The following is a 15905-nucleotide window of genomic DNA, read 5'->3' on the forward strand; positions in this document are numbered from 1 at the left end:
TTCGAGCCTCAATAGCCATTGATCTGGGCGAATAAGCATGGCATGCTTGATTGTAGTCGGCTATTTGTCACCAAAGAGTTATAGTACAGCCACATATGGGTACAATCATGGTGGTAGAACGCAACATGTGGAACCAGCACATGTCACTATTCTCCATCACGTGACCCAATCGCTCCGAAAGATTTCTAGATCATCACCATCAGTAAACTCCAAGACGGACATCAAGATCACATCAAGGCCATAATGCTGCCCACAAGAGCGCTCCTCAAGCGCTCCGTCTGGAAAGGTAATACCCCAATCTCCCAAACCGCCAAAGAAAATCCTCCAAAGCTAACGACAAACCCTCACAGGCCCGAACCTCGTCCCGTAAGAAAGAGACCCCTCCAAGCATCACCAAAACCGAAAACACTCACTCACGCAAAACCTTTCAGTCTAAACATCGTCTTCCCCAAGGGCCCCAACGACAAGGTGCCCCCCGTCCGAACGCAGGCCCGATCAGCGACCATCCTGCCCAACTTTGTCGGGCTCAACTTTGAGATTCACAATGGCAAGGACTACCATCAGGTGACGATCACGGAAGACATGGTGGGACACAAGCTGGGCGAGTTTGCGCCGTGAGTAGCCCCCTCTTTTCTTGCTTTACTGGATTTCTGTTCGTGAGGGTTTCGTTTTGCTGATTGCTGGAGGGTAGGACGCGGAAACCGAATATTTGGGATAGGAAATAAGTAGGGTGATGGAGTTGGAGAAGAGAGGAAGAATTGTACAAATACTGTGTCAACGCCGTAATGCCAACGACTTTTGCATGATTTCACATCAATGGCGCATGAGAAGCAGATCTGAGAGAGAAGGAAAAGCAGCTTGTATCGTATCGAACCAATTAAACAAAGACCCATCGGTCTACCCTTGATAACCGTATCCAACGCCATATCCCCAACGCCATATCAATCCCTCTTCCAGCCGTAATTGTACCTCAGTTTCCCCCCTCTCGTCCTCTCCTCTGATCAAACGAGCACCCCTTCATCGGTAAAACTCGCTCCTCTTAACGTTAACACCATACTCCCCAACCGCCATCCCCAAATCCTCCATCGTCAACACCGTCCGGTTCTGACTCCCTCCCTGTCCACCACCTCCAAAGCCCGGCCTCTGAATCCCCAACGGAGCGCCCTTGCCCTGCTCCTTGCTGCCCGGCTGCCCAGACTGCTGTCCCGGGATGGGGAACCCGGCTGCGGCGCCGAGCGTGCCCATGGGGTTGTTGGTGTTGCTCGCCCCGCGGATCCGGCTGTACTGGTACGCGTCCGCCGCGATGTCGGCGATGAACTTTTGCGTCGCGAGGGCGAGCAGGCGGGCGAGCTTGGGGTCCGTCTGCGGCGGCGGAGGGAGACCGGCTTTGGTCATGTAGTAGTGCGTCACTGCATCCGGAATCTATCAAAGCAAAGATGGTCAGCAAGCCGACTGCCATCTCCAAATTTGATATCTGTGGGTAGAGCAGGGACGTACAATGGGCGCATAATCGTCAATCTTGCTGAGGAACTCTCGCAGCGAAACGTCCTTGCGCGTGGGAAGCTTGTTGAGGTCCTGACCTTGCGCGAGGGCATCGGGGACTGCGTCGGGCGGGCCGCTTTCGGGGGCGACTTGCTTCTCGACGTTCTCGGGCGGCGCGTCACTTTCCATGATGGAGTTGATTGACTGGTGCGAGAAGGCGCAGGAATTTAAATGGAGGGTGCTGGAAGTTGGAGGCTGAGATTCACGTTGGAGGCCTTGATGGATGATGATGATAGATGGCCGTCACGTGATTGGCGTACTTTGCGCGTCAACACAGAAGCTCCTCTTCATTGCGACAGTGCATAGACGTAGAGAACAACGGGGAGAACGTTGCTTCAAAATAAGCTGGTGCATGACCGTCGCTTTTGATTGCTTTTCTTTCTTCCTCTCACGTTATTCTCACCGTTACCTATAATATAGCTGATTTGTGTAGCCTCCATCACGTAAAGGATAGCTTCCATCAAGCTCATCTCGAGCTAAGGTACATAAGCTACCATAAATCAAACACATTCAATTGACTGCCTTCTAATTTTTTTTTCATCCACAACGTACGTGGCCCAAACTCATGGAATCCTCACATGTAGAGATGACGCCCATTCCCTTACTGCCGTCAAACCGAGCATTACCATCAAACGCCGCCAATGCAATCAATGCCCCCCGGAAAAAAAGACTGGATCGATCCTGTAGATTGTCGTAGCCGTGCCACTCCCGCTTTCCCCGTGGCAAGCAGAATCCTGGCCCCCTTCTACCGTGAAGCTGTCGTCACGTCATCCCCTAAGCATACTGCTGATGGCTTGTTCCGTGCAACGCCGCATGTCAAACCATCACTTGTCTCTCGCCCGCTAAACAGCCGGTAAAATTCCTCGCCCTTACACAGGCAGCTTGAACTTCTTGCCCTTGAGAACCTTGGTGTAGTAGATGTAGAAAAAGTCGCTGTAGAGGATCGTCTGGATGATACCGGCGATGATGGCGATCCAATCAACCTTATACTTGGGATCGGCAAGGTAGCGGTAGATCCAGTTCGGGATGTAGAGCGCGCGGTAGCTGCCGAGGGCGAAGAGGTAATGGGTCGTGATGGTCTCGGCCTCGCCGGTGCGCTGCAACATAAACAGCTGCGGGAGGATGGCCACAGACTCGAGCCAGATGGAAAAGGCCCAGAGGATCTCGGACGGCGTGTACTTGACGGGGAAGAGGATGGCGAGAACGGCAGCGCCGGCCAGGAGGTACTGCACGCGGAAGGTGTCGAGGTTGGCGGCGTTGGTGGGCTTGTAGGCGTTGGTCATGAGGTAGATGATGTAACCCTGCGAGCCGATGAAGAGGATCTTGAAGACGAGGTTGTAGATGCTGTCGGTCGAGAAGAGGTCTGTTCCGCGCGGTTAGCTTGACTGGGTCCCGCCATTGGGTCTCGTCCGGGGTTGTTGAGCTGCATACCGAGGTATCTGGTGAGGTAGACGAGGAGGTAGAGCCCTTGCGACTTGAAAGAGATGCCGGAGCAGCTCTGCAGGGCGGCGGGTTAGCTGACGAGCTATCTGAAGGACGAAGCTGTGACAGACAGCATTCGAGAGGGAGGACGCACCTTGAGCTGCACCATCTTGTGCAGCAGTATGAGGATACTCGCCAGATGCGAGAAATCCCCTGTTCCTGCGTTAGCGCATCTGCTGTCCGGCCATCATGGGGATGTCGCTGAAGAGCTTCGTGTTAGCACGGCGAAAAGGCGCCACTCACCCGCAACACGGAAGACGTTGAGCGCCATGATGGCCCTGGACTGGACAAGTGAAAGAGGCGAAGGAGAGAAAAGAAGAAAGGGAAAGAAGACGGATATCTAATCAGCGACAGCTGCACGATCCGAAGTCGAGATTCGTAGAAGAGGAAACGAAGGAAGGAGGCGATAAGATTGGATGATGCAGCAAAAAGGACACGAACGCGACTGGCATGTCATTGGATGGAAGCTCCAAGGGAGGCGCACAGTGTCAACGGCTGATGACACGGTGCGTCGGTTTTGGATGCCGAAGCAACATTGAAATCTGCGACGGCTTAAAATAGCAGCGTGTCGATCTGCTGTGTCCTGTGTATCCTTGGCATCTGGAATTGCGATTGAAGATTTATCTGTGTGACGCTCGATTCCAATGAATTTACCGTGATAGAAAAGCGTGAAGCCCTACAGCTTCAGCTTCATTTACCATGCCATGGCAGTTCCTTCTAGCCATTGAGGCTGACATAATGGGAACCGTCCTCTCACAATGACATCATTGCAACTCGAGCGGACAATCTCAGGCTGTGTCTCTGCAGGAACTTGGTCGTTTGGGCTGTTACAAAATTTATTCGGTTCCAACAAGAGTACCTAGTCAGATAGTCATGGCTCTGTTCCCATTATCGTCAAGACTGAGACTTGTTTTGGTGTCGTGTACTAGACTATCAATTGGTGCTGGTGTAGCTGATGCCACAGTGCGTAGGTTTACGAGTACTACCATTGCTACCTCAGTTCAGAGAGAAGATTGCCTGAAATGGTCAACCGAGCTGGACAAATGATATCGAGAAAGTTTCAGCACGTGGTTGGAGCGACTGGAAATTGCCTCCCATCACAAGCCAGTTACATTGAACGACACTCATTGCTTATGAGTACCTCCATGTAATCAGGCTATTACCTTGATACGACCTGTATTCATGATAAGCTTACCCGGTGACCACTAACAAGAATGCCACTTATAGCAATAAGCGGGGATTGGATTCCTCTCCATTGTCAACAACTTCCCTTTACGAGTATATCCAACTACTTCAAACTGACATAGACGCAGGTCGTCATATATGTAGGTAGATATTGTCAAGCAAAGGTATACGTATGCTGCATTGTTGATAGCGCGATAGCGTAAAAGTTCCTGAAAAAAGGCCCTCTAAGTAACAGATTCAATCATTACACAAGTCTATGTTCTGACCAAATCCCTCCTTAGACATCATACAATCATCAACATGAGCGTCACTCAGCTCATCGAAAAGCACTTCCAAACCCTCAGATCCGACCCCCAAACCTGGCGCACCCTCTGGGCCCCCGACGCCATCCTGGAAATGCCATACGCAGCCGCTCCCCACCCCACCAGGGTGGAGGGAATCGATGCCATCGCCACTACGGCATGGTGGTTTGCCATGTGCATGGCAGACGACTTCAACGTGCAGATCAAAAAGATGTACCCAGTGGAAGGCGACGACGCAGCGTTTGTCGAGTACGTTATGGTTGGAACGGTGAAGACGACGAGGAAGCTGTATGAGCAGGACTATATCTCGTATTTTCGCGTTGAGAATGGCAAAATTGTGTTGTTTCGGGAGTATTTTGACACTGCCCGAGTAGCAGCTGCTTTCACGACTGATTAGGATGATGAAGAGACGATGGAACTTGATTATTGGCGACTTGATTGTGCCTCAAAAATGGTATGACAATTATAATTGGTAAAATTCTAAATACTGGCGAAGAGAAGGAACCACAAGTCTAATTTAAGTAGCATGGATACGCTGATTTGAAAGTCTTCTATGGCTTCACGCCCTGCGCCTTCAAGAAAGTAAAGATCTTCTGGAATGCCTGGGGAGCAACCTTGTGGAAGTTGAGGTTGTGTCTGCGATCAAGTTAGCACTCTGCTACTCAAAGGGGAATGAAGATCACGAAAGTCTCACCCTGCAGGCAGGTTGTCGACATATTCAAGGGTCTTTGCGCCCGTAAACAGGGCCTTGGTGCCGTTGACGACACCAACGCAGTTTCCACCGCAGGCAGAAACATCAAACTGTCCCTGCAGCACAAGAGTAGGCGCCTTGATGTCCTGGTAGTTGATCGTCGTGGCAAGCACCGAAGGAAGCTCGCCCACAGCAAAAGGCTCGCTGCCAATAGTGTAGGTGTACTCGGCCACGCTGTGCTCAAAGTAAGGCTCAGCGTAGTAGACATAGGTCTCGGCGTACAGGTCAGACGTTGTCAGGTATCCGGAGTCCAGGTGTCCCCAGCGCAGAGGGTTCTGCGTCTTAGCAACGCGAAGGCCGGCACCGGCGACAAAGGGAGCAAAGTACTGGAAGGTGCCGCTGAAGCCGGTCAGGACGAGGCCGTCGACGGAGATGTGCGAGGCGGCGCCGGAGGAGATGTAGGAGCCGTAGCTGTGGCCGATGAGGGCGACTTTGGTGGCCTTGGCCTTGGTCTTGGCGTAGTTGACGAGGCCCTCGAGGACGGCGACTTCGACCTGGAATTGGGCGTCTGTCAAGGAGTTGACCCTATTGCGAGCGTGAGTATACAGTCTTTGTTGTGTTGCAGTGAGGCGATAATAGCCTACTTTGCTGATGAACCGACGCCGATACGGTCGTAGCTGAGCACCGAGTAGCCCTGGGCAAGCGCAGCCTCTATGAAGTTGTACGTCGAGCTGCCGGGAAAGCTTGGGTTCCAATACCTGCAACAGCAAGGTCAACATCCAATTCCTTTACTTCGAACGGGATCTTTTTCAAAGAGAACTCACAGTTTCGACTCAATGATTCCGTGCGTAAGCACCAGCGTAGGCCCTCCGTTGCCGCACAGAGTCGCTCCAACGGTGTAAGTGCTCTTCACAGACTCAGATGTCTGCCCGGCGAGGGGAAGAGGATCGGCGGACATGGTCGAGTCCCGACGAGTCAAGTTGAGAGTCAGAGCAGCGACATCCCAATCATCCTGGATAGAAGCAGTCACGATGAAGCGCGGCGTAGAAACGGTGATGGGGATCTGAACGTCGCGGCATTTGGCCAAAGATGAAGTTGACTGCGGTAGTGCCTGAGCTGCCGCAGCAAGGAGGGGAAGTAGCTGATGGAAGTGCATCTTGATGATTATGCTGTGGATGTGAGGATTGTCGAGCTGCTGAAGATGTTGCTTGATGATCGAGTTGCCATTGTTGTTCTCAATCGCTCTACTTATATCTTTCAACAGCTTGACCCCTTCGACAACTGTTTTAGCAACTCGATGTGCACTTTTGCCGAATCCGTCATACTAGCAGATAACCTCAATTCTTTGTAAAGACTGACTACACTAGAGTGCTGACAACTTACAAGGTCGGCGAATTGACTTCACAGCTAAGGTTGTTCTAGCTCAACCATCGCCAATCGACTCTATAGCGTCCCTTATCCCACATAGTCTCGTCCTCCCACATGCTTACATTTCCCACATTCCGTAAGCAGGGGAATCTCGACGACTGGTCGCTTGAAAGGCTTGACATAATCGAGCCAATGGCCTCCCCTGTCCATCAATCTCGATTATCCACACCTTTTGGAATCAAAGACGGGGGGCTTGAGGGAGCTTTTGAGTGAACGACTGGACTGACCAATTGCATATTTACCGTCGAGCCACAACTATGGACAGGGCTGCATCGGTAATCAGGACATGCGATGGAGACCTCCTTTCCTTCGACAGTTGGATCCGTCATTCACATGCAGCAACTTGCATGCTAGGGCTGAGGAATTGCCCGATTTACGTGTAATTCGTTCTCAACCATCCCACACGGAACGTGGGGACGAAGACCATAGGCTGACTATTCGAATCCCACAATCTATCCGAGTCGTCTTTATATATTTCCTCCTATTACATCAACATGTGATGAACCCACAATACCCGTCCCTCTAAATCTCTCTGGACATAATGACGCACCCCTCGCCCACGAAACCATACCTAGATAATCCGATTGACCAAATGCATTATCCTATTCGTGAGGGTTGATCCCGACTTCCACGTCCCTTCTGTTCGCGCCGTCTCAGTCGACCGCCGCCTCCTAGACCGCGTCATCTCGTCGACAAACTTTGGCCAAGTATTTGTCAAGACAAGGTACTTGACATGGCTCTCTATGCTGTCAAAAACTGTTGCATCAAACACGTCAGGGACTTCCCCATGGTATTTCGCCCTGTGGGTGCCCCTGCAATTTGACTTGAAAGGACTGTCGGTCTCACAAATCTGAAAAGGCGCGACTTCAACGTCGAAAGGTGTTGCTGAGTTGACATTGGACTCTCCGCAGACGATGCGAGCGGCCTCCTCAAACATGTCCTGCATACGCCCGACTTCGCTGGACGACAGATTGAGGGGAAACTCGGCGTCTTTGGGACTGATATAGTCGATGTAAATCTCCAGTGCGCCGTTGTACACCTGCAGCCTCTGTTCGCTGCTCACTTTCTCGGTCCAGGAGGATTTCCATTTCGCAACGGTGGTCAAAAAGGCAATATTCTCTCCCGAAAAGTCCCTCAGGGCGGAGAACTCCTGCAGCGGGCCGGGATCCTCGCTGAGGACCTGCTCCAGGACGTTCATTGTCAGGAAGCGGTCGCCGAGATCTTCATCAAATAAATCGACCGCTCTCATCTTTGATGTCGAGGACTTGGTGGAGATTATCCAGTCTTCCGATGGAGACGCGCAGAGCGTGTGGGCAGTTGACAAGCTGTCCCATTCGGCATTCAGACGGGCTGCCTTCTTCTGCTGAGCCCAGAATCTGAACACCTGGACGACGGGGACGAAGACTGTGAATATCTCAAACATGAGGATGGAAAGGTGAATCCTGGACGGAGAATGGTGAATCAGTCCGCCTGTTCGATGGATAAACATTGCGTTTGCGATGACTTGCACTCACCATTGGCTAGGTGAAAAATACTGATTCACTTTATCAAAGGCGGGAACGTAGGATGCTATCATGAACATTGGTGTCGCATGGAGACTGAATCAATGGTTAGTCGTATGGAAACGGGTATCAACACTGGCGGAGGACAGGCCCAGCTTACTTGGAGATGCAGCAGCCGATGGTTTGTGTCCGCCATCCCATGGTATCACGGATCCCCCATGCTCGCCATGTCAGAAAGGGCGCAACCTAGGAGAACATTAGCCAAGGCGACGACGGTTCGCGTTATAAGCGTGACATACAATCCACGTCCAGACGACCTGCCAAAGAACCGAAGGCCACCACTCCCAGCCGCGGCCCAGCTCAACCACTTGCTCCGCGATTGTCGCGCCGCGAAGTTCGGTTCCAGGAATGCCAAACGTGGGATGGTATTTTCGACAAGCTAGCCACATGCCAACGGCAAGCAGGAGCTGAATACAACCGGTCAGCACATCAAAGACAGAAGAGCAAGCGGTGCTGCCTTGTCTGGAAGCGCGGCGTCGAGAGTACAACGCACCTGAACGACCATCCCAAGGCCAATGAAGAGCAGCGACCGCTTCGTATGATCATAACCCCTCAGACGACAAAGCCATGAGGCCTTGCCGCCGCTGCAGGCCGGCTCAACCCGACGAGCAGCCGGATGCGTAAACTGCCTCTGCAGCTGAGCCACGCGGAGGAAGCGCAGGTTCGACGCGTGGAACAAGGCCACGCCGAGCGGGAACCAGAGGCTCATGAAGAAGTACTGGATGTCGTACGCGAGGACGAGCGGCAGGGTGCGCCCCACGGGATACGTGATTTGTGCGAGGATCCAGTAGAAGTGCAGGAAGGCGATGGCGCAAAAGGACAGCGGGAGGCCGCGGATCTTGAGGACGGGGAGGCTGCGGTTGAGCCAGCAGAAGATCATGCCGGCGAGGACGAGGGTCGTCCATGTTGCGCACCACGAGATGTAGAAGATGCCGACGCCGTCCCAGTTGGGGGAACTTGGCGGGAGTGTGTAGGCGGATGCCATGGTGGCAGCTGTTCTATGAAGAAACTCGATGAAAGAAGAGATTCGAGGTGCTCAGGGAGGGGAGGGCTTGCGAAGCATGCTCAAGGCAGAATTATGCTAATAAGGAAGCTCCAGGTGTTGGGAAAGGGGTTGGACGGAGGGGATGCTACATCTGTTATGTCTGCTTCGAGGCATGGTGAAAGTATTACCGCAATTCTTCCATTACATAAGATGGTCTGTCTTGGATCGTTTGCCTGGGACAATGCGGCAGATCTCTTTGTAAGTCTGCTTCAATGTTGTTGATCACTGGGCTAATAGATGCTGTGTCACCGCTGGCTTCTGGATGCGTAGAGTAATGAGAGACATCTTGATAGGGAGGCTGTCTTGAGACGGCCTAGGAAGAAGTAAGCGAGTGCTCCTCTGCCAGTAGTGAAAGCGCCCAGGTTGAGATCATAGGGTGATGAAATACCTACTGGGACATATAATGCGAGGGAAAGGCGGACAGAAGCCAGATTGAAGCCAAGACCAGGGAACGAATACCCGGATTCTGTCACGTTGGCTGCTGTATCGCCCAAAACATGTCTCATTCTCTGCCATCCAGGGCTAGGCCTGGAAAAAGGAAAAAGTATGGCTCGTAAAAGACAAGGAATAATAAGGAGATTATAGTCTTGGCACTGCAGCTGTGGCGTACCAAGATCGGGGCGTGATTCGACGAGGCTTACAGGGGAAGCAGTGAGCATCGTAGCATCAGCTGCATCTCTTCCCATTATGGGCTGAGGGCGATACATAAGGCACTCGCATCTAGCGAATCTCATCTCATCGACCAGATCTTAACGCCGTGCATCTCTTGGGACGGCAGGGATCTTTGCATCGCGGTACGGCCGATCCCCGCATCGACAAAGCCGGTCGGTCTCCCTTGTTGACGCTTTGACGCTATGCTGGACCGGCCGCGTCTTGCATTTTTGCTCAAAGTGGCGGCTGGATGTATATTGAGTGTGGCCTGATGGTCGTTCGTTTCTCTCTGATCTGTCAAGTACACGAAGCTTGGCTTGGATGCCTTAACTTGCAGTTGTCTCATAGGCATCTCTGCTCTTCAGATTCCTTTCAATCTCATCAGCTCGCACATTCCCCCGTCTCTTTGACTGCTGGGTGATAACCTACCTTTCAATTTGACCTTGGTCACGGTCTTCCATTGTCTATCCACAGCCACGGTGCTCGCATATTGCCCTGTGACACAGCTTCACGGACAAGGCACGTTGCTCTCTGCGTACCGCAGCAGAGTCAGTGTGACACTTCCCGAATCGATCCATGAGTAACCCGGTACCAACAGCTGGGACACACAATTTGTCATTATCGGGGGACCGTGCCATTTCTTTCATGCAAGGGGTTTTGGCTGCTCGTGTGCCGTGAGTTTTGGCGTGTTGGGTGCGATGATCGGGCAATTTGGGCCCTGCGCCAATCGAAGAACCGAAATGGGACTTGTGTTGCCCTTGGACGTAGATGTGACATAGGATAGGGTACCGTGAGAGCGGGAGAGATGATCCTGGAGATGCATCCTGTTCGCATAAAGAGTGTACTTGCTGCACAGATCGAGTTACGCACGGATGGTATATTCTTCTCAAGATGTGCATTCTCGTCTCATTAATAGGACTCATTGACGTACTTTTTCCCATGCTGTCAAACCGTGATTCAGGCTGTCTGCTGCTGTTTCTGTTCCTGTTGTAGCGTGGTAAAGGCCTTGAACTTGAATGATGAGCCCGAAACTCTCGCGACAGGCAGCTCCAAGGAATCTTATATCAACAATTCTAAATGTATCATTAACATAGTCTACATCAAGAATAAAGGCAGTGACTGATCTGAGAAAGACCAGTCACGCTGCCTGCTTAATTGCGAATAGAAGATTACCGCCTCTTCTCGTATCTGATCAACAGACCGAGCCCAATCACGACCTATGATGCTCGCAAAGTGCACCACCAGCCTTCCAGTCTTTTGCCCCCAGGTCAGGATACTCATACCCAGTGATGGCAATCAGACTCTCCAGCATGTCAATCGTGGTATTCCCCCCGTGCGCTCCCACCACGACCGTCCCTCTCGGTAGCCCGTCCTCCACAGCTGCATCCAGCCACTGTCTCGCATATCCAATGTCGAATCGCACGGCATCTCCCATACCGCAATCGTCTGGATCAGGGCTCCATACATCTGCCACGAAGGCGACGACGCCCTCGTCTCCTGTCGGACATGCCAATGTTGCGATGCCGTACGACCAGTCTCGCGCGTGGGGACTCTCATCTCTCCACAGGGAACGGAATTGGATGTTTTCATCCTTCAAGACAAACGGCTTGCTCTCGCTGTATGTGGCAAATCTGACGTTGCCGTTGTTGACTGAAGCGTAGAATCTCTTGGCCACCTCAGGGACGACGAGTGTTGCCCCAGCCTTGACATAGTCTGGCACACCTCCGGCATGGTCGCGATGGTGATGGCTTGGAACAATGTGCGTAACGGTCTTGTTAAGCGTTTCTTTGACCCATTGAATTAGGATCCGAGACCGGTGAGGCGCCGCATCGGTAATCAGGACGCCGTCGGTGAAATTGAGGACAAGCTGCACGTAGTCTGCGTAACCGACGTAAACGGCCATGATCTGGGGAATGTCAGGGATTGGATGCGTGACGACAACGTCGGAGGTGTTGAAGAAGGCCTCGAACGGACCACCCCAGAGACCGGCTTCGAAGAATTCGTGGACTTCGGAGCGAGGGTAGAGGGAGCTTTGTTTGGGTGCCTGAGGAGAGGAAGTGTCTTGAGCTGGTAAGTCGGGGTCGAAGAAACCGGCCTTAATCGGTGAATTGACTGAGATGCTGTCCAGCTTGACATCTTCGAGAACGTCGCTGGAGTTGAAGATTGTTTGCAGGCGATGGGGCAGTTGAAGCTTGAGGTCGGGGTTGTTGTCAAAGGCGACAGTGGAGTAATTCGATAGAAGCAAGTCGTTTGTGACATTGCCATACGTTGCGTGTGTTTCCAGAGAGCGTATCTTGTAAGGTCGATGACTCGTTGCATTCACGATGAGACTGAGCCCAAGGTTGTCCAATTCCAGAACGGTGAAGCGATTCTTAGTAAGTGGTTCGATCGTGTCGCATGCCCGAAGGCGAGACGCCGATAGAGTCATCTGCTGCAGCAACCAGGGAAGTGCAAATTGCTTCGCTTGATGGACCAAATAATCCGCGAGGAACGAATCCGCATAGCCCAGCGTCTGGGTCGGATCGTTGACGAAGAAGGAGTTTTGCCTCTCGGTAAAGCAAGCATATCCGTCCTCGCCATCTTTGAGAACGATGCTGTAGTTCATGGACGGCTCTAGGCCCGGTTGTGCCCAGATCCAATAGTCATTGTATCGGTAATATCGGTCGAGGCGAGCGCGGAGATCTGACGAGAAGTCAAAGGAGAGTGTCTCCGAGCCTGCCTCGGCGACGGATTGATCGGAGTGGTAGAGGTTGTAGTTTTGGGTCAGGGTTTGTGAGCGGTAGATGCTATGCTTTTCGTTAGATGTCTCTTCTGGCTTGTTGAGATGGAGTCGTGGAGGAAGCTTACCCTTCAACTTTGAACACCAGTCTTTGAACTTCTGTTAGAGCCTTCGGTCCTCCGATTGAGTCAATGACTCTTTCCAGTAAGGCTGAGGCATCATTCGTATCGTTACAGGATGCAGCGTTCACAGAGACTAGCTGGCTTACACCAGAAATGACCAACAGAAAGTGAGCCTTGAACCTCATGTCGCCGGGTTGAAGGTAATTGCTGGATTTGTAAGAATTTTTTGCTGTCCGGAAGTACTTTTAAGCTGTAGAGTCCTGAATGACGGTGGTTTATATAGATGAGGGCATTGGTGTAAATGTGCTCCTGGAGCATAGACGGGATACAGCCACGCAATACGACAGCACGAAGACGCGTCAGAACGCCTTGTCTCGACCCCCCTGACAGGCATATCGACGTCAAGAGTCATATTTTGAGGCCTGATAGTGGGACACGGAGAATAACTTCCCAGTCATTCATCTTGGGGAGCCTCTGCTGCCCCTGGCCATTTCGGTGCGAAAAGCATCCATCATCTGCCGCGCTGGAGCGGAGCGCGGCCCTTGTCAAAAACCGCGCTTATAGGAGCGCCACTTGGCTGGGGCGTAGGAAGATCCGCGTATGCGTGCGACAACAAGTAGAAAGCATTGGCTTCTGCATCTTCCATATTGAACATGATGGGATAAGTATCTGAAAGTTTCGAACGCAACTCGTTTCCACCGTTGATTCGAAAGGCAAAACGTACTCGTGTCAAGCTCGTCCGATAGATGGATTGTAGAAGTTGACTTGAGGGAGACGACTCTGTAGTCCGTCTCACAAAATGCTACCACTGGGGCTGTTATTTTATGTGCATGGAGCTATGGATAATTTACATGCTGAGTTCCCATAACATCCAAAAAGTTGACACTTGCATCCGTAACAAGCCCATGCGGTTCAACACCGCCTCCATAACCAGCATCCAAACCGCTACTGCTCTCAGCATCAACCCCAATATACATCATCGGTTCAAAGACTTCCTCTTGATCCGGCTCCTGAAAGCTCTCAAACTGGTCGATATACCACCTCGTCATCCGTGCCAAAGCCCCTCGAAAGACAACCGGCACAAGAACATTCTCGCTCCCCGCAGCCGCGGTCAATTTGTCGAGAAGCTGTAACAGCAGCACCTTTGGGCTCAGCTGGATGTCATCCAACATGCACGCAACGCTCTGCGGCATCCGGGCAGAAACGTCAAACTTGATCAACGTGACTGCTGCGTAAGTAATTCGGGTGTATACGATGACGGGCAGGACTCTGAGGGTTTCCGTTGGGGTGTTCAGAAACGTGTTGATTACTGTTTGTGCTAAGCTGACGCACTGGACAAGGGAGTTGGCGATGGTGATTGAATCGGGATGATCTAGGCTCTTGGCCAGAGGTAGAGGACGCAGTCTGTATGGCGGTCGAAAGTCCTGCATATCATGCCCCTCGTAAAAGGCCGGCTCGTGGAGGCTGATCAGCACCATGTAGTAGTGGATTATTATCGGTTCTGCGTATCGTCAGACTGCAGACCTCGAACAATTCAGTAGTTTCTGAATGGGTGGCCTTACGATGGATAACCTCAGGGGAAACCTGTTGCTTCCACGACACCACTCTTTCAATGCCAAGCTTTAATACTCGCCGAACTCTGTCGTCCGCTAAACAGACATTGGACTCATCATCGAGTCCAGCCGCTGACATACATTCCTCCGCAATGATCTGGAGCTTTGTCCACTCTATCAGTCGGGAGTCATTTAGGGAGATAGCCGGTGCTGCTTGGAGCACTCTTATGCAGGCATCAACCCAAGATTGGTAGCGGAGAACACTGGGTCGTCGATAAGAGAACGCCATACTTGAAACCAGTATTAGTCCGAGAAGATCGCTCTTGTCCTTGACTTGATACATACCTTGAACAAAAGAAGTAGCATGCCAGAAACGTTCGACACGTCTCGTTCAACTGCTCTGAGTTCATAAACGTTTCCCTAGCCGATGGTATCCGATACTGCTCGTCATTCGAACACCTCAAGTCCAATACCATACTTGCCGCCAAGTTTGCGTACTGGCTAAACTTCAGCTTTCGAAAATCATCCATGGGGCAGTACCACGCTGATAGCACCAGAAACGCTTGAATCAGGTCAAGCGACTTGTTGCCCTTTATGGAGACCTCTTCTGTGACATACATGCCTGTGTTGCGGAACATGGCCTTGAAGAATGCCGGGTCGCGCTCGCTCGAAGCAGCCGTTAGGATGGCTCTGAAGTGAGCAGGTTTCGCTTCTCTAGTCTGCTGCCATGTCCAATGTGGGGGAAGATGCACCAGAGGATAAATGGGCGCCAGAGTCTGGCAGAGTGTTGTAAACAGTTCGTTTGCAAGCTCGGGGCTTACTAAACTAGTTGATATGGGATCTTCTGAGGTAACATAAGAGAGGCAAGTTGAGGTAAGAAACGTTTCTGGCGGCAGTGAGTAAGTGGACGAAGCGGACGGCTGCTGAAAGTCTGGATGCCACGACTCAATGGCATCGCCAGAGTGGGATCCTTCTGAAAAGACCATGCCGGGGTCGACGTCAGCTGGTGACTCGGCAAGGGCATCCTGGATTTGCTGCAGCTTCCGCTCGAGATCCTTGATCCTGGCCTCGTTCTTATTGTTGCGCCTCCTTCTGATGGCGGGAGGAAGGAAGACGCAGTCCAAATTGTGTTTGGAACATCGGGCGCACTTCTGGGAGTTGGTGGATGATTGAGGGGATGCGACGATGCATTTGATCTTTCTCTGGCGACAACCCTAGAGTTGTGAATGTGAGTCTACCTACGATTGGACGTCCACATAGCGGAGGTGACGGGGGTTGTGGATGTGATGGTTACCTCACAGGTGCGGTTGAGGGAAGTTGACCTTCTCGTCTCAACTCCTTGGCTGGGAATTGTCTTTTCGGTAGATGCGGCGCTCATTCTGCCGAATCGTGACGGGGTCGTTGAGTCAATTGATTGACGCGGCTGCTGCATAAGTCCCGCGTCGGTAGTTGGAGATGCAGAAACGCGGCACCTCGTTTGTGCCGCCCGCCGACATTGAAAAGGATGATGGAAATGCGGGGACCCAGTTCTTGTCAGCTCAACTCACTTAGTCTTATGCTTCAATGTGAGGCTGACTAGGAGCAAGAGGAGACAAAGTAAGCTTAATGAATCTCCAATCGGAA

General features: G+C 52.0%; 8 protein-coding genes across 8 annotated transcripts; 2 read left to right on the plus strand and 6 right to left on the minus strand.

Annotated features, from left to right (window-relative positions):
- Positions 1-243: 243 nt before the first annotated feature.
- On the plus strand, positions 244-725 carry BBK36DRAFT_1125525 (ribosomal protein S19/S15; the record flags this gene model as incomplete). Its single annotated transcript, XM_024891291.1, has 4 exons — positions 244-286; positions 351-366; positions 432-614; positions 692-725. 4 exons carry the CDS (start codon positions 244-246, stop codon positions 723-725), a joined length of 276 nt encoding a protein of 91 aa, XP_024746986.1.
- Positions 726-1017: 292 nt separating this feature from the next.
- BBK36DRAFT_1171142 (transcription initiation factor IID, TAF10 subunit) lies at positions 1018-1671 on the minus strand (the record flags this gene model as incomplete). Its single annotated transcript, XM_024895536.1, has 2 exons — positions 1018-1422; positions 1498-1671. The coding sequence occupies 2 exons, from the start codon at positions 1669-1671 to the stop codon at positions 1018-1020; spliced, it is 579 nt and encodes a 192-aa protein (XP_024746987.1).
- Positions 1672-2041: 370 nt separating this feature from the next.
- BBK36DRAFT_1136165 (ER lumen protein retention receptor) lies at positions 2042-3514 on the minus strand. Its single transcript, XM_024892887.1, has 5 exons — positions 3268-3514; positions 3119-3177; positions 2974-3040; positions 2412-2905; positions 2042-2379 (listed from the first exon to the last, which is right to left on the minus strand). The coding sequence occupies exons 1-4, from the start codon at positions 3293-3295 to the stop codon at positions 2412-2414; spliced, it is 648 nt and encodes a 215-aa protein (XP_024746988.1). The 5' UTR covers positions 3296-3514; the 3' UTR covers positions 2042-2379.
- A 995-nt stretch (positions 3515-4509) lies between these two features.
- Positions 4510-4908, plus strand: BBK36DRAFT_22184 (NTF2-like protein; the record flags this gene model as incomplete). The annotated part of the gene is made up of 1 exon (XM_024897935.1): positions 4510-4908. The coding sequence occupies one exon, from the start codon at positions 4510-4512 to the stop codon at positions 4906-4908; it is 399 nt and encodes a 132-aa protein (XP_024746989.1).
- Positions 4909-5062: 154 nt separating this feature from the next.
- Positions 5063-6358, minus strand: BBK36DRAFT_1143384 (alpha/beta-hydrolase; the record flags this gene model as incomplete). Its single annotated transcript, XM_024893587.1, has 4 exons — positions 5063-5147; positions 5206-5787; positions 5847-5960; positions 6027-6358. 4 exons carry the CDS (start codon positions 6356-6358, stop codon positions 5063-5065), a joined length of 1113 nt encoding a protein of 370 aa, XP_024746990.1.
- Positions 6359-7201: 843 nt separating this feature from the next.
- Positions 7202-9177, minus strand: BBK36DRAFT_1125379 (putative GprK-type G-protein coupled receptor protein; the record flags this gene model as incomplete). The annotated part of the gene is made up of 5 exons (XM_024891277.1): positions 7202-8072; positions 8145-8228; positions 8293-8378; positions 8432-8599; positions 8686-9177. The coding sequence occupies 5 exons, from the start codon at positions 9175-9177 to the stop codon at positions 7202-7204; spliced, it is 1701 nt and encodes a 566-aa protein (XP_024746991.1).
- Positions 9178-11098: 1921 nt separating this feature from the next.
- On the minus strand, positions 11099-12914 carry BBK36DRAFT_1171147 (hypothetical protein; the record flags this gene model as incomplete). Its single annotated transcript, XM_024895537.1, has 2 exons — positions 11099-12674; positions 12736-12914. 2 exons carry the CDS (start codon positions 12912-12914, stop codon positions 11099-11101), a joined length of 1755 nt encoding a protein of 584 aa, XP_024746992.1.
- Positions 12915-13274: 360 nt separating this feature from the next.
- Positions 13275-15660, minus strand: BBK36DRAFT_1171148 (hypothetical protein; the record flags this gene model as incomplete). Its single annotated transcript, XM_024895538.1, has 7 exons — positions 13275-13362; positions 13450-13565; positions 13599-14230; positions 14292-14572; positions 14628-15058; positions 15104-15496; positions 15577-15660. The coding sequence occupies 7 exons, from the start codon at positions 15658-15660 to the stop codon at positions 13275-13277; spliced, it is 2025 nt and encodes a 674-aa protein (XP_024746993.1).
- Between the last annotated feature and the right edge of the window lie 245 nt (positions 15661-15905).

The sequence above is a fragment of the Trichoderma citrinoviride genome (genome assembly GCF_003025115.1).
Source record: "Trichoderma citrinoviride strain TUCIM 6016 unplaced genomic scaffold BBK36scaffold_12, whole genome shotgun sequence".
Taxonomy (NCBI): domain Eukaryota; kingdom Fungi; phylum Ascomycota; class Sordariomycetes; order Hypocreales; family Hypocreaceae; genus Trichoderma; species Trichoderma citrinoviride.